We start from the raw sequence: 26,270 nt of genomic DNA, 5'->3' as shown, positions 1-26,270 counted from the left end.
CCAAAGCAATAAAACACGACTGTTACTGTCTAATTGTCTAATTGCTGACAGCAATCCGGCAGCAGGTGTAACATCAGCAGTTGAGCTTCAGAATCAATTGACTTGGATTTTCTTTTTAACATCACTGTATGCTGACTACCACTTAACAGAGAAATGAATAATGTCGATCCGCAGGCTGAGCGATTATTATATTGTCAGTATTTTAGAGACCCCTGAGTCATGGGTGTGAACTACAGGGGATGTAGAGAAGGGGGGAAAGTGTATACTATGTCCCGTTCATTAAATTGCACTTCTGAATCCATAATCATGATGACATTACTCTGTTTGTAAAATAATTAGGCTATTTAGTATAAAGAAGTAGGCTATTTAACAATTTAGGTAGATATATCAGTCATTTAAATTGACAATTGAAACTATGATATAATGCAAGCGTACAATATAAATATTAGCGGCCGAAACTACAAAGCTACTTTTCCACAATATAAACTGACTATTTATTAATAACTGTTATTCATTTAATTGAAATATTGCTTATCGAAGTAATAGTTTAACTCCCTGGCTGATGACATCCCCTGGCATAATTCATGTTCAGTCATTTTTGTTTTTATTTCTGTGATGCTGCGCGCAACAGCTGAGACAGCGTTCACAGCACGGGTCATTTTTCCTCATTCTTTGTCTTTCTCAGGACCTTTAATTCCACCACTAACACTAAATAATAATATGTGTTTCTGTTGATCTATTTCTGAGAGCGGGACCTCAGTCTGAGAGCTCGTAAAGTACTCATTCTTAGTCTTTAGTGACATTTTCATGAATGGAGCTTCTCCACAACCTGCCGGTCGTCTGACCGTATATGGTATTTTTGGGGGCGTCATTCATGTTAATTTACTATTCTCGGGAACGCGCGTTCATTTAGAACAGGTGGGGTTCATCATGTTTACGAAGGTCATTTACGACTGTTTCCTGGTGATACGAGTGTTTGGTGAATCCGATGTGGCACACTCGTAAATTCCACCTCACGAAAAAAGTATGACAGATTTAAGAAGAAAAATACGAACATATTCTTGCATCTGGCCCATTGTTTATATGTATAGTATGGGTCAAATTGGCTTGTTTGTTGAATTGATTTATGCATTCAACCCCCAGCCAAATACAACAGAAGATGTGTTCTATGTCACCATTATGGAATAAGAAGCATAAGTGAGGTTTTGGGGAAATGGCGAGCCTGGAAGCTTATTTTGTCAGATGTCACATGAGCAACCCTGTTACCTGAGAGACCATTGGGAGTCCCGGGGCTGCTGGAGGAACTGAGGAAGGACAGGTCAGTGAAAGAGTGAATGGGGTAACTGGTGGAGAAAAGCAGGAGAGGTGAGAGTGCAAAGGTACACTTCGGAACTCTGGTTACCTACTCTCAGTTGTTTTACTCAGGACAAATAAGCATAGTGCAGTGTTAGATGAGCACAATATGTTTCTGACTCATGGTGTGACTGCCAGAATTTCTTCTTTTATGGTAATGTTGATTAGATTTGGGATAGGACTGCTGTGGAGATCGGGTGTGGTATAGCAATGCTGCCGCTCTCTGGTAGCATAGTGCAATTGGTCTGATCACTGTCATTGTCTATTATGCTGTTATAATGATTACTCATAATTGTTTTGATAACCATGAGCCCCACCAGCTAAAATGAACACATCATAACATAGTACCATGATAAATCATGCCACTGAATATACTTTAATGTAGTGTCTCTCAAGGCCCACATATTTGGCATGACATGCTTTTATGTTCTATGTTACGCTGTTAACACCCTAAATGAATCAGACCACATTATGTATATGGCCAATGAAGGGGCAGTCTGAGCATAATGATGATCTCTGCCTAATGATTTTTTATCATTGCTGATTCAGCCTTTTTTTGACTGCCTCAACCTGTTTATGTCAGAAATGTACAGCTCCAAATGTAGCACCTTTTTCACTGAGGGGACCAAAGTTCATGTGCCACTTTCAATTTTGTGTTAAGCAACTTGAGTTAGAATTATGTGTACTGGCTCTCCTGGCAATCCAGAAATAGTACTGATGTATAAAATGTTAAACAAAACAAGGCACATAATGTAAATTATAAATTAAATGTAGATAGTGTAATGCCCATCTGCTTGGGTACAGTATATAAATGATTACATTGGAAGTAAAACAGAGAGGAGATGGAAATCTTTGCCCAGCCTCTAATCAATAGTCAATTTTTAGGGCTAAAAAGGTGTGTAAATGTGTGTAAACATGCATACACAGCCCAGGACTTGTAAATCTTGGGATGTCACAGCTTTTTGTTGGAATGTACTTTCAGGGACACAAACCAAATTTAAGACTGCTTGAATAGGAAAGTGCAATCGGGGACAAAATCCATGTCCCCAGTTGGCAAAACTTTGATTTCTGGGAAATGGTGAATTTTTTGGTTAGGTTAAGGTTATGGTAAGGGTTAGATTTAGGCAAGTAGTGGTTATGGTTACGATAAGTCTACAGGAAATTAAAGTTTGTCTATGTTAATACTGCAAAAGTGACTTAAGTAAACATGTGTGTACAAGTAAGAGTGAAGCAATCTGTGTTTCCTGTTTTAATACATAAAAAAACTAACTGTTTCCAGACAAATGTAGTTGCAGCTCTGATGCACCATTGCATAAGGTGAATTGATAGGTAAAAGTGAATAGATACTGTATGTAAAGCATCACTTTACATGATGGTCTAGTCATTTGATCACACCAGGTCAACTAAAACCCAAATTATATTATTTTTATTATTATCATAATCATTTCTGCATCCATGTACCACTATGGTCATATAACAAAAGAAAGCCATTACTGGATGTCATAAAGGGCTAGATCTGTTAAATCTGTTCTACCTCTATTGAGTCCCCATACAGTGGCCTTCCTGTTCTTGCCTTGACCCAGTTTGTATCTGCAATCCTCTCTAGCACCAATTTTACACGTGGCTAAGTCACACCCACATCCCCCGACACAGAGATACACACAGCAGACATGCACAAAAACAGAAAGACACATACACACAGTGACAAAACTAAACATACACATAGCTGCATAAATATGCATACACACACATACAAAAAGACCTGCGCATGCTACACACGGACGATAATCACGCACAAACACAAAGGCCATGAGAATCAGCAGTGTGTGATTGGTGTGAAGATAAGCAAATAAGGTCTTTGATGTTGGGACAATATTCCTGAGCGGAAGTGAGTATACCAAAGACTTTTTCGGGAAAAAAGCAAGAGGTGTATATGTAGATGTATATGTGTGTGTGAGTGAGCAGGGTGTGAGTGTGAACCGAGGTGTGTTTACCCCTGAGGTAGTGCTATTTCATCTCTTCCTGCATCAGTTCTGCCCTGTAGGGGGTAAGAGGTGTGTGTGTGTGTGTGTGTGTGTGTGTGTGTGTGTGTGTGTGTGTGTGTGTGTGTGTGTGTGTGTGTGTGTGTGTGTGTGTGTGTGTGTGTGTGTGTGTGTGTGTGTTAGAAGATCCAAATAGCTTTGCTTAGGTTAAAATGACAGGAAGGAAGAAAAAAAGGAACTCTTTTTCTTTTTGTGGCTTTTTTCAAGGCTTTCCTCCTCACATGCTCCTGTATACCAGGCTCAGACCAGCATATTCTTGCTATGGAATATGAATTACTTTACATTTGAAAGAGTGCAGAATCTGTCTTTGTGATTTTGTTGAGAAATTAAACATGCAGAGGCTCAAATACAGTGTTGACAAGATTCTTATAAATAGATACAGATGACAACAGCCCACTGGTGCTGGAGAAGACTTTACCTGTAAAAACTAAAAAACTCTGTTTGGATGACTGTCTCACTGCACCAGTTTTCAGTGCAGTAAACAACATTTTGGCCCAGTGGGTGTCCATCAGGTGTCTAATTTGCTGTAAAAGATCCCTGAAAGTAAACTTGGTGGAGCGAAAATGTTGTGTGGACCTTGATTTGTGCATAATTACCAAACTTTGCAAAGTGTGCAGGAGAACACTGTGGTGTGAATGTATTTGTGCTTCATAGCGTAATGTTTTCATTTGAAGTTGCATAGCTTTTTTCAGACATTTGAAGTTACAAAAAGGAACTTTCATTTTGTCTGGATTTTACCAGCCCGTGTGGACAAAAGCGGAGTGTTTCTCCAGAATGAAGATTTCCTATGAGCACCATGTTGTAAAGATCTTGGCTAGTGAGAGCATTTTTTTTGGAGGCGAGTGAAAGAAAGGCATTACTTATTTTTAATACAATTTTTCTTTTTTTAAATGCAGCTGTTTGTAAGATGCATAGCAATGAGATAATAAATCTATTTTTGGCTATGTAAGATTAACAAAGCTTTGGTGAAAGTAAGCTTTGTACCGTGCATACACCTAGGTTACACATGAGGCTGCATTCACACCAAATTGGGCACAATGCGGCACTTTCCTGTAGGGTTGAATGCAGGTTTGGGTATATATTTATTTGTGCTATAGAATGTTAAAACTGTTAAACAATCAATAATAACATGTAATCTCTCAGATTTACTACTTTGTTCTTGCTACACCACCACTTTCTTTGTTCATTCACTCTCTTTTTTTCTCTTGTTTTGTTTTTTAATGAGTCGGGAAGCCGGCAACAAGTCTGACTTTACTTTTAGCATTCTCGAATGAAGAGAAATGTGACATTTTTATGCTCTCCCACACAATCTACATGTCATGTAAACAAAGGCTTTTCTGATCTACAGGCTCGTTTTGTTTGATTTCCGATCCAGTGGCAGACATTTAGAATAACTATATAGAAATAGCCAATGTCTTATGTAGGTCATATAGAGGCATCAGAGGCAACATGAGAAAGGTTAAAAGTTCCTTCTGGGAATCACTAATGTTTCTATTTATTGTGAAATTCAGTGCTGTGAAAACGGTACATGGCATTCAATTTGTGGCTCCACAGAGATTATGTTAAAGCATCATGATTGCAAACTGATTTTTAATAAATGTTTGTTTCTCTCTCTTTAATACCTTCCTCAATATAATATCTTATTGCAGCTTTCTGTCAGTTTATTTATGTCAGAATTTACAGAGACAAAAATGTGGGAAGACAGAGCAAGGGGTGTTATATGTTCATTGAAATATAATTTCCAGATGGATTTAGCTCATCCATCATTAATCATTTTCTTATAATGACATAATCTTTATGTCTCTCATTTTTTACTTTCTCTCTGAACTTAAGCTTTCAGTTCATTATCACTCCTGTCGCGATATACATTCACTGGTATCATATATCTTTCTCATAGTCTGTCTCAGTCTTTCTGTCTAAATCTGCCTTCCTCTGAATGAATGTATCGTTCATCTCGCTGTTTCCTAATGTCTGTCTCTCAACCCCTCTCTGTGTCTCTCTTTTCAAAATATTAATTCAACCCCCCACCCCCACCCCATCTGCTTCTCTCTCAGTTCTTCTATTAATGTCATTTATTCAGTACTGATAACCAGCTTTGTTCTTTTCAGCTCATCCTGGCACAGATTATAATTATAACCATTACAATAACGTTAACACTGCAGTACAATATTCAGGAGCCAAATCCCCAGGTGATATATCTGTCTTGAGTCTTTAGAGCGCCTGCTCTTTGTATAATATTATGGCCACTGTGTCCCTTTGAGATTATGTCTGCATGCATTTAATACCCCTGGGGCAGACGTTAATTGATTTAAAAAAGAAAAAGAAAAGCACATTTTCCGTGAATGGGTCTATTCAGCTTTAAGTGAGAAAAGGTGCACTATTTTACATCCTTGGCAATAACCCATCCATTTCAAAATGATAACTACCTATCATTGTTTGATGAAAGTAAAACTTTTACGCAAGTAACCGCTGTAGACAAATACCTTCCTGTGATTGTCCATGTTTATGTGTTTTATTTAGAATAAAGTCATAATAAAAAATAAACATAACTAGCCAGCCAAGAAAACTTAATATCCAGACTCTATGCCTATACAGTACATGAAAACAGTTAGAGAGGATGTTGAGATAATGTTCAGTAAAATCTGATGAATATGAACTGGAAAACCTCACAAACTCAGCAAACTCAAGTCATACTCATGATTAAAAACCATTATAATGATTCAAATAATACAAATTAACTCAAAAAAATATAGGTTGCAGCCCCATATACTGTGTGCTATGCACCAATATATAATAGTACCACCTCATAGTAGAAACATTTGACTTATGATCTCTTGTAAAAGGGTGCTGAATTTGCTTTGAAATGTGCTCTATAAATAGATTGATTTGACTTGATGGCACTAAATACTAAGAAAAATGAGTCGGTGTGGTTTAAAGTGTTTTTTTTTCTTACAAACACTACTATAATAGTTCTAACTCAACATTTTCCAAAGCCTATCATCAATTAGCTAGTTTTTGGCACCACTTATTTGGAAGGACAAAGACAATAACCTGCAGTTCCCAGTTCATGAATATTCATAGGTGACTTCACATAATGTCAACAAGGCACGCACAAACACTTATGGCAGTTGGCACCTGTCGTGAACCCTTTACCTTGTCATTGCAAATCTGAGTGTGACAATAAACAAGGCAATTGTGTGTGTGTGTGTGTGTGTGTGTGTGTGTGTGTGTGTGTGTGTGTGTGTGTGTGTGTGTGTGTGTGTGTGTGTGTGTGTGTGTGTGTGTGTGTGTGTGTGTGCACAATGGTCCCAAAAAAAAAAAAAAAGTGAAGCTCAGGGTCATAATCTATTCAGTTTTTTCTTGGCAACAGCAAAATGTTCCTTTGAGTTTAAAGTGGCACCAGTACAATACCAGAGGTTCCCAAAAAATATACTGTGTATTACAGATTTGATGTATGCAGGTTATAATGACATTGTGGGTTTATTACTCTAGGAGTTTATTGCCATATGAATTTATTTGTGATATTAAATTGTTGCACGGGCCTTACATTTAGCTTTTTGCTGCTCTAAACTGCAAACAGACTACTGATACTGGAAATGAATGGGCTTTGATTCTGAATGCTAAACCTGTTGAGTTGTGCATGGCCATGCTGAGACCCACTTAGCCCTGGCCATGGCTAGATCTTCTTAACCCTGTTTGTTTTGGATGGTAGGCTAATGAGAGCCAGGACGGTCTAACAAGTCAGCCAACATACCTTGGATGACTCTCTTGTGTGGTTATATTGACAGACTCGTGTGTATATGTGTATGTCTGTGTGTGTTTGTGTGTGTTTGAAGTTTCAGTAATCCCAGTGGCTAAACTGGTAATCCCCTCAAGCTGCCCATTAGCCCCTTGACACACGCACACATGTAGGAGCACACACACACACAGTTCCTTTGGGGCAGTCACCCAGGTGTCAGGCAGACTGTTCCTTAGGGAGGGATCACCATGATCAGCCACAGAGCTGGCCCACTGCCCCTGGAGGGAGGAATGGAGACACTGGCTGGCAATACATACAGACTAAAGAGAGGGAGACAAAGACAGAGGGAGAGATTAAGGGAAAGCAGGGAAACTGGTGGTGAGAGGGAGGGAGGGCAGGTTGAGACAATTGGAGGGGAGAAGAGGAAAGGAGAAAGCTAGAAATGGGCATATGTAGGAGGGACAAGTAGCAGGATGAGAGAAAAATAATGTATTTTTCTGTCTCTTCCTGCTTACTGAACTGGCCTCCTTACTGGATGTTTTAATCTTGATAATTTCATCTTTGTGAAACTGTCCCATCCACTATTTAAAAAAGAGCACCACATTTCTGTTATGGTTGGCTGTTTTTTTTTTTTTTTTTTTTTTTTTTTTTTTTTACAATTTTTACAAAAAACATCCCCCCATTTCTGTGTATTTTTTGTTGTAGTTTCTGATTGTTTTAGTCTCTGAAATGTCACCAGTTGATCTGTGTAGCACTGTTTCCTCTGAGTTAGTATCTTCAAATACATGATTCACCTGAGCCACAAATGGTCTTTCTGGAAAACAGTGTCTCTGTGGATATGATGTCTCTGTTCCTGAAATGCTCTTTCTCCCTATTCAATTTGATTTCATAATCAGTGTTTGGACTCTCATGGCCCTTGAAACCTGTACAAATTGTATGACTGTCAGTAATGAAATAAGCACTTATTTTTCTCTTCATATTCAGAGGGCACACTTTTTATAGGTATTTGGCATTTGTTCAGACAACAACGTCTTGCTTGAGTCTCGCACCCACCGTCCCGCTGGAGTTTAGTAGTGAGATGCGTGGGCAGGAAGAGACATGCTTCTCTCATTATAAGGCAACCACAGTAAAGTTCTACTATTGTGAGTCATTTAGTTTGAAGGCTGAAACCATCAACCATCAGTGCTCTATGGTGACGTGGGACGACAGAGGAATCATTCCCTTTAGTATGTCACATAACACAAATAAGGAGGCGCAGCAATGACTCATTCACACGTACACTGCTTCTGTCTCAGTTTTCCAGCACCGCTTTTTTGTCTTTACCTCCATTTCTAGGCAAAATGTTAGATATGGTAAAGATTTGTTTCCTGACTAGGCTCTGAAGGGATTCATTTAAACTGCATTGTGCTAGTTCTTCAAAGTTTGTATGGCTGTTCTATTCTCTGTCTCACTTTCTTTTCTCATTTACATATTTCTTATTTTAATTTTTCACATGGTTTTGTCTATTTGTTCCATCTTATAGTGCAAAGAAGTGTAGACCAATTAAATTTTCAGTTCAAATAATGAAAAAAGTGTTGTTCTACTCTGACTACTTTAATATTCATTGAGCAACCAGTCATTATTTTGTTGTTCACGGCTATTCAGCCATTTGCTAAAGATAATTGTATTTAAACCAAGGACACAATAAAGTTACAGCACTTTATTTCACTGACTAGGATTCCTTTTAGCAGAAATTAAACAAATTACCCAAAGTTGTTCTCAAAGAAATAAAACACATTCACAAATATTTTGACATTTTATTCTCTTATTTATTTTTAATTAGAATGTGTTGAATACCTGGTCTGTAACCCTGCTTCACTGTACAACTGAGTACTGATAATTGCTTACAATGAGCACTGTCACTCCATGACAGCCTGAACGACATTTTACTCCTTAAATATGCCAAAGCAAAAACAGTGTGCACATGGTTTGGAATTACAAATAATTACTCAAGTGAAATAATGTTAAGATTCAGTTCACTCATGTCCACCCATTCAATCATAATGCTGTACTTTCCATTTCTCTTTGACTTGCTTTCATTCTATTTGCCCCTCTTTGGGAAGTGTACTAAGTATTTCTTTCAAGCTCTCCACACCTTGGAGAAAGGAGAAAGGTGTGGAGACAGGTTGTCTGATGCAGTTGACCCATTCATTGTGGCCACCAATGCAGATTTATAGCGTGGACCTAGTGTGTCTATTTGAGCTGTTGTTTACAGTCTGGTATTTTTACCTGAAAAAAGATAATAATCTTGAGACCAGACCCAGCTTGTAATTTTTTGTAAGCAACAGGTGCAACTGAGATGGTTGGGTGGTAACACATTAGAAAATTATAGGTCAGACAGTGCAGATCTGTGCCACTGATCATAAGCTTCTATTTTGTGTTTTTCTGTGGAAAATGTCACTGATGTGAGACTAATGATTCACTGATTATTTCATCAGACTTTTCTCACATTGGGCTTAAGGCTTCAATTTTTTATCAGAACACCTGCATTACAAACTAGGAGTGTAGAGTTTGAAAGACATGCACATTGACTGCGATGGGAGGGATTGCATTTTGGAAATTGAAAGATCCAAGGCTTTTTAGAGCTGTGTTTGCTTTGATTGTGGTCATTCCTTTTTAATCTGTCTCTCACATAATGTCTTTCAGTTGCACTACCTTGTAAAACATTTAATATAGCCATTGTGTTAATTGCTTAGGTGTGTGCACATTCAGGTAGATGGACATGTTTAAAGATTACATATAGTGGCCTTGTAACATTTTCAGTCTCCACTCAAAAGGGAGAGGCTGAGAATAGAGTAGAGACAGTCAAATATGAAGGCACAGAGATAGTTAGAACAATGTGTTTCTCTCTGCTCTATTGCTCTCTCCATTATCCTTCAAGACAGAAACACAAGAATTCAATTAAAAGACCATGTAGTGACCTTAACACACATACACATGCGTGAATACACACAGTGTTGATGTATCAATTAATCACTGTCTGTCATTTGACCATTATATCCTTTGTATCCTCACTGGACCATGGGAATTATATACACTATGTGTGTGTGTGTGTGTGTGTGTGTGTGTGTGTGTGTGTGTGTGTGTGTGTGTGTGTGTGTGTGTGTGTGTGTGTGTGTGTGTGTGTGTGTGTGTGTGTTTGTGTGTGTGTGTGTGTGTGTGTGTGTGTGTGTGTGTGTGTGCTACAGTGACCATTGTTATTCCCAACTCTTTAAATGTTGTTAACCTCAACAGGCACTCTAAAGGGTATTTTTGTGTGTGCGCACACATCTGTGTGTGTCCAAGTCATTAGTATGCTGTACTGTGTACTAGCCTTGTGTTATTAAACATAAAAACTGGATGACAGAATATGGCCAGAGCCCTGGGGCGAACGAACATAGTACATGCTCAGGGAAACACACATACATCCCAACTCACATCCACACACAAAAAAGCATTTCAATGACTGTTGGGAGCTCAATCTGTTTTATTGCTGATTCTTATATTACTGATTTTGAAAGAATAATGCCATTTATTTTCACACAATAGCAAATTAAACTCACCAACTCTGGTCGTCCATTGCTATTGATGTCATGGTCTGCTCAGGAAATGTATCCTTTCATAAGGATACATTTAATGATTTTCATATTCATCAACAAAGCATATTCATTCAGTTTATTTGAATGATTCAGTTTGCTACAGTGCATGCAAATGCTTTATTTCACATTGTATGTTCAGTAGATTATACCACACGTACACCTACATACATATTGTGAATGTTACTGGTATTATTTAGCACCTCATTAGCCATGACTAACAAGACTATGAGGAAGAGAGCACTCCAGGGTGATTTTATGGATAAAATATGTTTATTTAATTAATGTTGTCCCGTTCTCAACTCTAATAATGATAACAAAGTCTATTCAGATATTAAACATAATAATCACCTTCTGTGTCCACAAGTTCAGTATGTGAACTGCCCCAGTTCACTCCAGTGCTACCAGTGGCAAACAGAGACTGGTCTTGTGTCAGTCAATAATTTGCTTTTGTGACACTAAGGCGGGATCTGCCTTTAAATAGTACAGTGTTTACATTTTCATGCATAAACCCAGGTTAGAATTATTACTACAGTGAAGTTAATACTTGTAATGTAAATGCTTTCTCTTATTTTCTGAAAATATAATTGACTTTTTGTATACAATTGTTGCCTTACATTTAACATCACCATCATTTGGTTCATTGTCTCACAAGTAACACATGGGTTTGGGGAATATGCTTTTGGTTTTGTTGGCTTTGTTCTCAATTTGGATTTGTGTTTGTCATGAAAGTTATTTTCCTTAAACAGAAACAGTGAGCCAAAAGCCTCTGGGCATCAAGCCATGTTAACATTTAACCACTCGCTTAGTTCATCAGAGTATTTGCCAACATTTGTGTGCCTCGTGTGTGTGTAGTTTTGTAATGTGTGTGTGAGCATGTGTTAGTCCGCTATTTGGCACTGTGACACTGTGTGTGGTGTGGGTGCTTGTTGCCTCTAACAAGTAAAAAAGGTAGTTATTACCGCAGGCAAGCTAATACACCTCAGTACGGTAATATTTGGTCGTTTTTTTGCAAACAAAATCTTATAAAGATAACAATTACTAGTTAACATCTGCAATATAGCATTTCAAACAAACTTAATATTATCTAAGTGTCTCACTGAAAATAAGCTGTTTTTACAGAAGTTAACTTGCAAACTAGTGCTCAATTTCAGTTGTGTCTGGCATGGATTTAATGAATTGATTTGCACATTAATATATTATTTTCTGAGAAGGGTAGACTAGATATTTACCCCAAAGCAAAGTCTTGTTGCTCAGTGACATGGCTGGTAGTCAAAGGGAAGTGTACAGACTGAATAATAATGGCATAATGTAAGCAACTGAAATACAGATACAGAAATTATTACAAGTAGAAAAATTTAAAAACCATATATCCTGCTTGTGCCGCCATCAAGTGTCTGCTGCTTGCTCTCTTCATTATTGGGCACAATATTGATTATCATAATTTATGTACAAATATATACCTCATATACATGTATACATCTTGTTTTTCATAAATGTATATTCATAATGTGTACTAATGACACTTATTGTTCTTCATATTGGGAGTAGTAAGAAGTGCTACAGATTTGACCATTTACACTCATCAGTACAGCACTGCTGATTGAATGTTTTATTGTGGATTTGTGTTGATATTCAAACAATTTTAAACCAAATCTATGATTTATTTATTTATTTATTAACAATTTATATTATGCACATGTCCTCTTTAACAATTAATTCTCAGCTGCTGTTAAATCAGAATCAGAGTTGACAGCAAATTGAGTATGACAGCACAGTGGACTTTAGCTCTCTAGTGTATGAGACATAAATAGAAGGTTATGAATTTACACCTATGAAACATTATATTACATTTTTTATTATGAGGCCATTTATCATTTATGCAATTAAATCATAAATGCCGGGTAGCTGGAGTCATTGGTTTATTTATTTCACAAAAGCTTTTTTCTACATCTTATCTCTTTTTTTAATACAATTTCTATTCTCCATAAAATTTGTGTTTCTACTTGTGTTTGGTGTGGGTGTATTCTTTCCCATCATATGTTTTTCTCCTACATTCCCCCTCTTTCTGTCACCCTCCCATCTCATCTTCTCTTTCTTTCTTGTCTCCCTCCATCCATATATCTCTGTAACGACTGTCCCTTTAAGGCACTGTCAGCCCTGACACATCCCCTTTAAATGCCAGCAGACACATGCAATCTGTCTTTACCTATCTACAAAATACAGGTGTGTGCACTTGCATGCACGTACATTTGTGTGTGTCTTGCATTAATGTGTGTGTCTCTTCCAGTGTGTGTGTGTGTGTGTGTTCAAAGGCTTCTTTGCCCCTTTCTATGTATGCATGTCAGGTTTAATAGTAAGTGATGGGGTAGCCGGCAGCCTAAACAAGCTTTTGCTCAGGGGGGGCAGCACTTACTATCTATCTAACTGCCTGAGAGAGAGAGAAAGAAAGGGAGAGACAGACGGACGTAGGGAGAAGGATGTACACAACATTTATCATTTAATAGTGAAACCAACAACTTCTTTTTCAACAATACCAAGTTTGTTCAACAAAAGCAGCTCTTCTTCAAAATAAGTCTGTTTTCAACACAGCCAGGTATTGACTGGTGTTGTTTCCGGTATCTGTTTGTGTCTGCTGACATTATTAATTAAAGTTACTCACGCTTTCTGAGTATGAGCCTGGTATTGGGCACTCAAAGAGAAAGGTCTATGTACAGCATAGTTTGTTGGGTGAGTGACAAGTAAAGGATTCTTTTGAGTATGTGAGATAAATGTGGGTATCAAAAGGGTATTCCATAGGCTTTTGCTGCAAAGATCTGTAAAATATTTATCTTTAATTTCTCTTTAATCAATTTCTACTAATATAGGTTGAAAGAAATAGTATCATGAGTGTTTATAACCTAAAGATCACAGTCAAAAACGTTCAGGGATGAGGTTTTCCAGATTAATCTGGAACCCAGATACGTAAAAAACATTATTTTTAGCTGTTATTTTGCAGTAAATAAGCAGCTGTGTGTCTGACTGTGGATGGTGGAGCTGTTGGATGGATTTGGAGAGTTTTTTGGAGTTAGCTCTGCTCGTTAGCCACTGAACTGCAGCAGCAGCATGCAGGCAGAGCGAGCAGCAGGACTCCAGGACGGTCTAGAGAAGGTTTATGGTTTGTTTGCTGTTTGACAGGCAGGTAGGAGGCTCAGTAATCTGTGATTGTAGCTGTGCTGTAAGTAAACAGTCTGAACTCTGCAGAGTTTTCTCTGACAGAGCTGAAAGTCCAGTTTTCATGCGGTTTGTGGTCCTGGTGTTAATCACCAAAACTGGGACAACATGAGTTCCTCCAGACTAACAGATGTAGCAGTTTTAGAAAGAATTCAGGCTGAAGTAAAGTTTTTTTTCTGCGTCTGTAAACAGTGAGATTGATAAGTCAGTTTACAGTGAACCTGGATACAAATATTTTATCTAGTTGTATCAAAATGATTTATTTATGGTCTCAAAGTTTGAGATTTTAAGCTTTTCAAATGATGATCATTAGGTGTGTGCTTGTAAATCTGCATTTAAACCTGCCAAAAACCCTGGAGAAATGAAAGCAGTTTGTAAATGTGTTAAAATGATTTGTAGTTAAAATATGTCAAAATGTTTGAGCACAATAATATCAACAAGGAGTTTTCACAAACACAGAGTGCTTTTGAGAACATGTGAGTTAGGGCTGAAACATATAGTTGAGTAATGTATTGTCTCTTGATGGAAACGTATTTGGCAACTATTTTAATTACCAATTAATCATATGAGTTACTTTACAAGCAAAACACTTTTTTTGCCATGCTCATATTTTCCCTTTTTAAATTTGCAGAATTCCACTCTGCAATTATGTATTGTGTCTTTAATGTGCATCAGTTCATGTCAGTCTGACTCTCTGCATGTTTGTCCTGGAACCTCTGGGGCTAACAGGTAAGTTAATCCACTATTCAACCCCAGTCAGTGTCTCTCCTCAGGTGGGCACAGAGAGCAGCGATGGCCTTTGTCACCTCCAAAGCTCTGGGATGAGCGCCCCCCCACCTCCTTCCTTCACAATGCACCACAAAAGAGCTTATCGTCCCTGGGCATCAAAGCAATGTTGAGGAGGATTGGAAGGAATGGATGTTTGCACTGCTGGGTGCCAATAAGTGTGACAAACAGTGACACACACATCCACACATACACACATATGTTGTTGGACACATAGACTCACACTGATGACATATGGGAAGAAAAAAGTAGGGAATGCACACATAGGCTGATGCACAGTTTTTTTTTTTTTTTTTTAGGCACACATGCACACTGACAAGCATGCACACATGCAAACAGACAAAGTCATGCCATGGTAGAAGCACTGGATGCTATCGGCTGGAAGGAAATTGCTTTTCTCCTTTCCTACTCTCAGTCTGGTGTCGCTGAGAATGTGTGTCCATGTGCATTTAAGCATATGTGTATGAGGGTTTAGGCAAGTTTTACTCTGCCTTTTTGTGAATCAATGGGTTTGTGTGTATGTCAATGTCAATGTCAATGTCAATGTCATCTTTATTTATATAGCACATTTAACACAGCCAATGGCCTACCAAAGTGCTTTACAGCAAAATAAGTAGAAACAATAAAAACAAACAATAAAAACAATAAAAAAAGTATGTGTTTGTATGTGGGTGGGCGTCTGTGTGTTTGTGTGTGTGTGTGTGTGTTTTCTGAGGCCAGTGAGTCAGAATATTTGTTCTTTGATTCAGTTTCAAGGTGAAACATTTACTTGTCTTTTTAGCTACAGTATTTATTTGAACATATTGATTCCCTCTCACTCTCTTTACAGTGTATTAAATATTTTATTAAGATTATTAGAGATTTCTCGTGGGTTTAAAGAGTTAACATGTCTTTCTGTTTTTATACTCTTTCTTTGATGAATGGAGGTCAATGATTGGGGTGCAAAAGTGACCTGCCTAGGGGGCTGTGTGTTTGTGTGTATCTGGTTGTCTGTGTTTCTGAATTTATGTGTGTGTGACTAATTTAATGGATAGCATGCCACCATGGTCAAGGACCCTCCTTTACACACATAAAAACACACATGCAGACACACAGGCACACTGAAATACACACACAGAGTTCAGGGTAGGTAGAGAATGAGTGATCTACAAGACACACCAGTGACTATTGACCACATGTACTGTAGCCTGAAAAATGACTGTGTGTGAGTGTGTGTCACTCAGGCTAGTGTTGTTAATCAATCACTGGCTACAGACCCTGAACTTTGGACACGGACAGAGGAAATAAATCTACTGGACATGAAGTGGAAGCGAGGGAAGGAGGACAAAAGAAAGAAGAGATTTAACCATGCTTTGTTGATGTCACTTGGAGTATTTCACTAATACTAACAATTTCTATTAAGTTAAACTTGGTATCGGAGTAGATTAAGATATGGTTCTTTTAATCACACTAAATGCATTTTTAAAATTATCTAACTATATATCTACAAAGATTCTGCAATCCAGGTAATGGTATTCTATATCCAGAATCTAAATGAATATTTTTAAAAACTTAGTTGCTGTTGACTACTCACCAGCGTGAAAAATTATGATCACGGTATGTGAACAACCATTGTGATCTCTAAACGTCTCACTCCTTCTCTCATCGTGTGTGTCCTGGTGCGTGTGTGTGTGTGTGTGTGTGTGTGTGTATGTGAGAGAGAGAGTTTGTATCATGATCAAATGAATATAAACTATACAATGTATGATGTTACAGCACTGAAATAAGAGGAACTGACCTTGAAAAAATAAAATACACCATTTACAACACTAAATAACAATATTGGAGTATATGCAGCACAATCAGACAGTGTGTGTGGCTGTTAAATTGATCAAATGTGACAGGTTTCATTAAGTAATAACTGCCTTCAAAAACTGTATGGGTAGTGATTTGAAGCACTGAAAGCCATGGTTAGTAGTCCCTGATGACTTTCAAAATACACTAATTTTAGCTAAATTTGTTGTTTAGCAAAATGTTTGACTAACACTTATAACATTAATATGTAGCACAGTATCATCTGCATACAGATATCTTCTAGTCTGTCATGACAGTCATTTGTTTGGGGATTTAAAGTGTTCATAAAAATAAACAACTAATAATGAAAACTGCAAATATCAGATATTATAGTTATGACTAACTAAACTAAAAGTGATAAATATCCAGCAACAGTTATCTCCAACTTTTTTGAAAAAGTATTGACATCCAATTTTACTGAAAACAATATCAAAATTATTACAATAGAAGAGGAATAGTAATGTACACACATGAAAAAAAAAAAAAAACTTAGAATAAAGTTTATATTTGTCTCATTTATTTACATCTTACTATATATTATATATCACATACTCTTTAATTTGGTTCCTCAATTCCTCTTCAATCTTCAAGACAGCTTTCATTATGATTCGTGATTATATTAACCCTACACACTTTACATACCCGTCATACCACTGCGTTCACATGACACTAAATAATATCTTAATCCAAAAACTTTAAAACAAAGAATATATAATGTACACATAGTCATGCTGCTCTGAGTGGGAAGACAGGCAGAGAAAAGGAGTAGGAGAGGAGGCAGAGGGGATTTATTGATGTACTGCCTCACGGGAAAGAAAGAAGAGTGGAGAGAAAGTAAATGGCCGGGACATTGACATCTTCCCAGTGGAAAGAATCAAGAAGGAAGAGTGGGAATGGATAGAGGGAATGAAAGGAAAAGATGGATGGAGAAACATGGAGAGAGCCTGTGAATAGAAGTAGTTCAGAACATATTGGTCTGTGGGGTCAGGCTTTGGGTCAGTATCAACTCAATAAAACACACATACACACTCACGCATACAACCACAAATGTAGACACTTTCTCTAGCTCACAGACAAACACGGCCAGTGGTATCTCAGCACTGCTACTTTGGTGGTTAGGGACTGGTAGCTGCACATACTGACACTAACTGAGGGAAAACAAACAGCCTTTAAGGTACTTACTGTTACTTCTGGACATATGTAAATTTCCATCCATATTCTATTTTCCATTTAGCAAGTACAACATTTGGCTCAATAAACTAGTGTGTGAGGGACATTTTGTCTTATTTTTACAGTGAATAAAACGGTTTCTAGAATTAATGCATGCTGTTTTTTTCATTGTTAAGTTAAGGTGTAGGCATTTAGTCCATGTTGCAACACAACTCTATTTTCAACCTTTGACTGAAAGCTTGGTTAGCCAGGATGCAGTTCAAGTGTGTTTTGTTGTTGTGTATTGTATTGTGGTGAATTTTAGGCCTTGGAGGGAACTCACTACTCACACTTTTCCCATGAATATCTATCCCAAACATATGTGAATTCATGACATAAGGTCCATATTGAATGACTCATTGTGTACTGTGTACTTCTTGTTTAATTCTGTCCATCCCTCTTTCTTTTGTTTTTGCAGTTTATCTATTCAACCCTGTCTCTTTGTCTTTCATGGCAGTAATAATATGAAAAATCTATTTTCCCTGTTGGCAATAAAGGCACCATCAGATACAAGGAAGGGAGGGAGCGAAAGAAAAAGAGAAACAGAAAGAAGGGGTCTGACAATCGCATTAGCCAGACTTCATGGTCGCTTTTTTCGGAGAAAATAAAGAGACTAGTGTGTCTTTTGTTTGTGTTTGTGTTTGCGTGTGTGTGTGTGTGTGTGTGTGTGTGTGTGTGTGTGTGTGTGTGTGTGTGTGTGTGTGTGTGTGTGTGTGTGTGTGTGTGTGTGCGTGTGCGTGCGTGCATGTGTCTGTCTGACAGAGAGAGAAAGCACTCTGCTGATATTAACTAGTTCTTCACTCACTTGGTAATGTGATTTCACTCTATAAACTACAAACACATACATACATACACAAGCACACACACAATAGTCCTTGAATGTCAGGAACCCTCTGTTTCATCTTTCTGTCATGTTCTATAAAATAACTTTGGTTTTACCTCATAAATCGCAAAAAACGTCTCTTCAGAGATAAATTGATGCACAAAAAATAGAATATATTTGATGTGTGTGGGTGTGTTTGCATATACATTGAAAGTTTGTTTCTGCAGGAGTGATGCATTACAAATAAGATATCAGAGAGGAATCAAGAGAGAATAGAACAGTTGGAAGTTTATTTAAATAAGATGATATTTGCATTTTTTATCAAGAAGCTCCTTATAATTGAATAAATGCATACACTGTTTCAATTGCTTTGGTTTCATTTGGACTTATCTTGACAAACTGAAATGAGCCACATAATGGAAGAACATGCCGTATTGAAAAATAGCAAATATTTCTATTTTTATGAATTTGCTTTTAAGCACAGATGGAAGCTCAAAATACAAATGTGTGTGTGTGTGTGTGTGTGTGTGTGTGTGTGTGTGTGTGTGTGTGTGTGTGTGTGTGTGTGTGTGTGTGTGTGTGTGTGTGTGTGTGTGTGTGTGTGTGACCAACTTACTTTTACAATTTTGATGTCCATAAGTATAACTATGACACCAAACACTCTGGAAAAGGGGTTGAAGCAAGATGAATACTGTTAGAAAGAGGAGAATCTTATTAACGAGGAGTATAGAGTTGCTGAAAACATATCATGCTAATCATATGCTATTCTTCTACGTCAACCTTAATACAGGTTGTCATATAATACATAGAAAAACAATTAGATAGATGAGAGATAATTGAGGGAGATTGTCCAAAAATAGGATGACAGCAGAACCAACAGAGAAATACAGAGAACATATAGATTAGAGAGATTAAAGTAAGGAAGGAAGTGGCCACCATTTGTGCTTTGGAGTGGATGAGAGAGAATGAAGGAACAGAAAAAGGTAGTAAGTCAGTTGAAAAATGAGAATCGAGATGTAAGGGAGGGCAAACTAAAAAAGATGGGGGGAACTGAAAACAAAGGAAAGCAATAGATGGCGGAGATGGAAGCATGCACAAAGGAGTTGAAGCACAATTTAGATTAACAGAAAGGTGTACAGACAGGGTGATTAGAGGAAAGTGCATGTACAGGAAGGGAACTAATTCAAGGTAACAACTGGAGAAAAATAAGAGAAGGGATGGAAGAGAGATAACATAAAAGAGAGTAGACACAGAGAAATATAGATATATAAAAGGGAGGTTAAGAGAGGGCACAGAATAAACACAATATGAAAGGGGGTGTGAGTGTGAAAGAAATAGAGAGGGGGATGGAGAGATGAAAAGATGAGAGGAGAGGTGATAAAGCAGGTTCATAATGGAGGATAAAAGCAAGGAAGAAGGATGAGAAGAAGTAGATGAAAGGGCTTGAGAGGAATAATAGAAATAGGGCTGAGAGAGGGCAGGTTCTTAGAAGAACTGTGGTTGTTTTTACTGATTGAAAGCTTTATAAATTAAAATGTGAAGACAGGAAGAAAGATGAGAAGACAGATTGAGAAGAGGGATGGGGCAAGATAATACTAAATTAAAGTATGAGCCACTGCATTGTATGAATGTTTTCAAAAACACAAACTGGAGTTGCATATTATGCTAAAATCTCTATTTGTTTTTGAAAGGTGTGAAAGATCACAGACAGACATTCTTATTCCTCAATCACAGGTAAACATTTGCAAGGAGGACACTTAATTGGTCTCCTATGCCGAGATGTCTGACAAGTGGTCTGCTTTGTATTATGAAAAGATAAGGCAGAAAGCACAATGTGTTAGGGGTTAGGGTTAGTGGTAGGGTGATGGTTAGGGTGGGTGGTCGGTGAAGGCCAAGAAAATGAAATAAAGTGAACGAGGGAAGGGGGTGAAAGTAGGTGAAGGGTAAGAAAAAATTGAAGTGAACATAAGTAGTAAAGTAAGGCGAGGAAATGAAAGGAAAAAAGGTGAAAGAGGAGGACTAGAAATGAAGTGGGAAAAGGTAAGGATGCAAGTCAGTCGAGGGGGTGATACTGAAGTAAAAAAAGGCTGTATGGATACCAAGGAAAGGGAAAGGTGGGTAGAAGAGGAAAAACAGAGCCATTGGTGAATAAATGCCACTGAGAGAAGAGAGGAAGACAGAAAGAGGGAAGAGGAAGTATGTGAAAGTGTATGGAGGTAAAGAGGGAAGAAAAAGAAAAAGTTAAGTGACTTAATGCTGGAGGAAAGGATGGTATGAATGGATTGAGGGAAGAGAAAGATATAAAAGGAGAAAAGAAAGAGGACAAGAGAGAAATACAGAAGGAAGGCGCGAGGCCAAATAAAAAGGATTGTAGCTGCAGGACAAGAAAAAAATGTGTCGCAGTGGTAGCAGGAGGGTTTGTTTTTTTCCATACCTGGAAAAAAAAGCTGGCCTTACATCCCTCTTCCTCTCCTCTTCCTCATTTATTTCAAGGTATCTAAAAGCTGAAGGCACACCTTGGTAGTTGTGTGTAGGCCTATTTTTGGAGGACAAACTCAAAAGTATGGAGTACAGATAAAGGCAGTCTTACCTTTCTACTTGACTCCATTTTGGGGTTTTTTGTTCTTGTTTTTTTTACCTATCTGTGTACTAGTCTATTTTTGTATTACTGGTCCTCTGACCAGGGCTCACTTTTCTGTTGGTACACTTTAATCTTGTGGCTTGATTTACTTAAAAGCCAGTAGACGGTTTTACTGCAGCTCCTCTTTATATTTTCAGATAATGGAGAGTTGTTTGTGTTCTGCCTCAGAGGCTCCACGTCAGGCAGTGGCACTTGAAGGAGCAAACAGCAGGGATAGGGGTCTAATCAAACAGGCAAAGTTTGAGAAGATGATCATTTCCTGGAAGCCAATGTGTGCAGCTCACGTAATGAGCAGCTGTTACAGTTCATGAGAAGTTTGTTGTACAGCACAAAAAAAAATACAATACAAGAGGCATTGTATTAAAAGTTTATGTTTAATTGTATTAGGCTGTTATTTTTTTGTGTCGCAAAAACAAAAATACTTACTAAAGATCGCAAAAGTTAACAATATATCCAGCACAGAATTTACATTACTGGATATTAAATGTGTGGCAGACTTTTCAGGAATTTTACAGAATTTGGTTTGTGAGTTTACTTACCAATAATCAAGTGGTTAAATGAAATGAAATTAACAAATACATATCTTCTGAGCTCATCTCAGCATAAGATTCACATCTGTCTTGTATTGATTAATGTGTATTGTGGTATCAGTTAATCAAAATACCAATTTCTTTGTTGCTTTAGGTTTAAATGCTGCAAGGCCCTCTTTTGTTGTTGGTGCAGTTTTTCCTGAATGTGAACATGTTATGTCTTTTTCTGTGTTTCTACAGGTTAACAGGCTTCCAAGTTCCTCCCCCAGTCACCAGTACAGGAAATGTCTTCTCTTTGAGGTTGACCAGTGACTTTGCCGTCTCTGCACATGGCTTCAAACTCAACTATGAAGGTCAGAATGTGTCTGTGTTTTATGCGTCAATGTATAGGTTGTGTGTCAGTGCTGATCTCTATAGTTCAACAATATGAACAATGTAGAAACCACTCTTGACACTGTAACGTGGAGCTGTTATAGGTGGAGAGAGCTAGCAGCACGTGGTCAGTTAGCAGGAGCATACTGTGCCAAGTCTACGCGGGACTATATTCAATAATCATACATGAGTTGTAGAACATAGACAGTGTAACCTGCACCAACTCATTACTGATGATAATTCTCTCTTGTGGAAGTTGTTTGGAGACATATAGTGGCACAGTGCGCACAACTCTCAACTCTAGTACATCACAACAAAGAGAGATACCACCGTGTGACACTATTTGTCATTACAGTGATACCACATTTACTGGACTCTGACTGTTACAGTACTTACTAAAGGTTTGGTAAAATTCTATAGCTCATATAGGAATGTAGTTAAGAGCCATGTGCCTAAGTAAGGACATCCAGACAACAAAACAACTGATCCATTTTAGCATTCCCAAAGCTAATGTATTAGGAGCCAGTTCACATCATGTAACTTCAGCTAATGCAGCCAAACTATTTATTTTTAAGACATGGAGTTTTATTAAACATTTAAGACATGACATCATGTTTGCATTACTAGTTAATATAATTTAAACTTATAATGTTAAATTTTCTATTCTAGAGCTTTATTTTATTCAACAAAGAAAAATGTTGCTTCCAGAGGGGACTTGGCCTGTTCCACGTGTAACTTCTTTTTGCCCTTTGCCAATAGGCCCTGAGTAATTTGACAATGGTTGTGTTCTCACAGAGGAAAGACGAGACATGAATGGTTAAAGTGATGGTTAAAATTAGAACTCACAATGTATCAGCACCATGTCCTGTGTGCATTAAAGATTTCAGATTAGATTTAGATTAGAAAAACTTTGATGTCCTCAATGAGGCAGTTAGTTCCGGAGCATAAAATAGAAGAGAATAATTGTCTACCGGAGGCGCACGCACAACACTGAGCAAACCAGCAAAAACAAATAAGTAAACAATTATGTAGATGGTTGCTATTCACTGAAACATATATTTGAGACTGCAGACAAGATGACAGTACTGTCTTTTGTGTATACATAATCCATATGTCATTGAAAAGGACATAGTGTTAGACATTAATTTAGTCAATACATTATGCACTCTAACAATTATATCCATATATATTATAATCATCTATGTATCATTACACATTAACATCATTAAACATGCAGAGGTACAGAGATAGTGTGTGAGATATTGGGCAAAAAGTAGTCATTCTGTTTCTTGCTGTGTTATTAAAGTCGAGATGAAAAATGCCTTTTTATCCCAGTAAGATGATATCTCTGGTCATTATGTGAACCAATTTAACAATATAAGCTAAACAAAAAATTAAATAATGTTCTTTGCATTCTTATATCTAAATTCAATGTCGTTTTCTTCCTGTAAAACAAATTATGACGTGTAGACTTGAACCAACGCATTTCAGCCATTACTATGATGACATTCACCCATCAATCAGTCTTTAACTTTTAGTGGCACAGAGCCAATAATTATTATGACATGCAAGCTTCCATCGTTATATCCCACCTGTTTATCTTGTTTCTCTCAGAAATATGTCACAATGCTAAAATTGAATACTCTCGAAATGCTGTTCCGTTTAGACTTTAACACTGAATGATAATGGCTCATTACAGAATACTGGTGATAGGTTTTCAAGAAACTAAAATGACAAAACATTGTTTCAAAAGTGAATTAAAAAAAAACGACACAAATATATAGTTCACAGTGGGTAATATTCCCTCTAAAGAAATGGTGTCATGTAAAAACTGTTCATGTTTTCATGCCGACTATACAGGCTTGTTTCCCTAATTACTTTCTAATAAAGTGTAATTTGTGGTAAGAATGCAAATTCCCAAGATTCCCATGGCAGAGGACTGGTTAGTAGTGGTAACCACATAATTGATGGTACTCATATGTCAAAAATGTTGTAATTTATAAAAAGCACAGGTAAAAATAATACAATGAATTATGGATGAATTTCCATTGGTCTACTTTGGTTTCAGGGTTTTGGCATTTGTGCATGTTGGTTCACTGTCATAGCTTACTGAGAAACTTGAATAGAACAGAGCCATTGTTATGGTTATGAATACCACCTGTGCTTTTCCAACTACGAGTCAGAGTGTCTGCTGTGGAAATGGCCTATTGAAATAAACTATGGTTAAGGTTACATATAAATTGTATGCGTGGTTCTAAACATGTTCACTAACTTGCAGACGACAGACAGCGTATTTACATTTCACACAGAGAAACACACAGACAGACAGACACACACACACACACACACACAAACACACACACACATGCAGTGTTTGGTCACAGCTGGTTGCTGTTGAAAATTACACACTGCTTAACTGCCTTTCTGTGCATCCCTTTGCTTCCTTCTATGGGCATCTGCAGTGCTTGTTTGTATGTGGGTTGGTGGGTGTTCATCTTGTTGATATGTGTGTCTGGTGTGCCACATAATGACAATATCACTGATTGCAAAGTGCCTTGGTATAAATCTCCACACATGCTGTGTTTATTACTGAGTGTGTGTGTATTTGTGCTACTTGTGTTTCCAAGCAGTTGTCCCAGATTCATTCATTGGCACAAGTTTCTCTTTGCTACTTGGCCCATGTTCATCGGTGTGATTTTGCGCCTTTATGTGTGCGTGTACATTTGTGTGTGTGTGTGTTTGTGTGTGACATGGATATTTGCTCTCAGTAAGAGCGTCCAGGGGACTTATCTGAAGAGCCCCTGCTGTTGAAACATTCAGCTGTTTGACTTACTCTACATGTGTGTGTGTGTGTGAGGGGGAGTTGGTGAGACAGAGAGGCAGACCACACTTGACATTTGCAAAAATGCAACATTATGCTGATGATGTGTCTACCTTTCCATATTCAACATATCTTAGTGTCCACAACACACAGCTAGGCTGTAAATGTATACAGCAAGGAGGAGATTTACTCAGAAGGAATGATCCACCCAGATTTGGACAATATTTGGCAAGTCATCCTTAGTCCATGTAATCCTTCTGCCTAATCTGTTACTGGAGACATTTCAGATTTTATATTTTTGCAGGTATTATTTTAGCACTGTCAACAATACATTTCTAGAATAGAGAGAAGAAAAATAAAAGACAAAACAAAACTGTGTGTCCTCATTATTGGTGGAAAAAAAGTCCCACATTTCATAGACATAACTACTTGCTTTTGGTATAGATGCAGATAGTATTCATAAAAACATTTTTAAAAGTAAAGTGACTACAATGGTAGGGTTGCACAGTTAATCAGTTAATAATCATGATAATGATTTGCCCTCCTTAATTACTTAAAAACTGAATGCTTGTCTCTGGTGTAAGCAGTGGTTCAACAGTTGGAGGTGTTTTGTGGTTCAGGTTTTGTTTTATTTTCTGATTGTGTTATTACAATGATATTTTTATTTAGCTGCATGTGATGTTTTTGAAATTGTTTGGCGACGATTCTTTTTATCCAGCAAGTTGAAAGATCATCTAATTCTGCCTCTTCCTGCTATCTCAAGCAAACATGGCAGAAGATGAGCAGTTCCCCAGCAAAGCAAAATAAGATTCAGAGCTGATGTACCATGTTTGTTGACAGAGCCATCAGCTCTGCCTGACTATTTTGCATATCAAAATCTGCTCACAATACAAGTAGAAGGTCCAGAGTCGGACACACCTTGATGTCAGTTCTATCAATTGAGGTCATTTGGCAATCTGATTAGTATGCTTCCTGGACCTCCATCTGTGGATGCATTCTAAACATGTCAAACTAGGAGGATACCCTAGGCCAGAGCCAGAAGATGCTTGGGGGCTTTCATACCCCACCTGGCCTGGGAATGCCTCAGGATTCTCTCCTCAGAAGCCCATGAGGAGCTGTAAGATGAGGATAGCAAGGAGGGATGTCTGGATAACCTTGTGCAGATTGCTGCATTGCCACCCTGGACTGGGATATAGAGAAAATGGATGAATGGGTATATATGGACAGATGGATGGATAATCATAAAATCTAAGTGAAAAAGTTGTACAGAGGTAAGCATTATATACACATTATA

The 26,270-nt window shown here is 37.7% G+C and overlaps 1 protein-coding gene across 1 annotated transcript in view; it reads left to right on the top strand.

The window, feature by feature from the left end:
- Positions 1 to 26,270, top strand: part of LOC133996982 (CUB and sushi domain-containing protein 3-like) — a 374,952-nt gene that overhangs the window by 93,846 nt on the left and 254,836 nt on the right. The window contains exon 3 of the mRNA XM_062436511.1: positions 22,024 to 22,136. Coding sequence (XP_062292495.1) covers positions 22,024 to 22,136 — 113 coding nt within the window. The remainder of the gene's footprint in view (positions 1 to 22,023; positions 22,137 to 26,270) is intronic.

Source organism: Scomber scombrus, chromosome 16, assembly GCF_963691925.1.
Source record: "Scomber scombrus chromosome 16, fScoSco1.1, whole genome shotgun sequence".
Taxonomy (NCBI): Eukaryota; Metazoa; Chordata; class Actinopteri; order Scombriformes; family Scombridae; genus Scomber; species Scomber scombrus.
The sequence above is the reverse complement of the archived record's forward strand: the minus strand, read 5'-3'. Positions and strand labels throughout refer to the sequence as shown.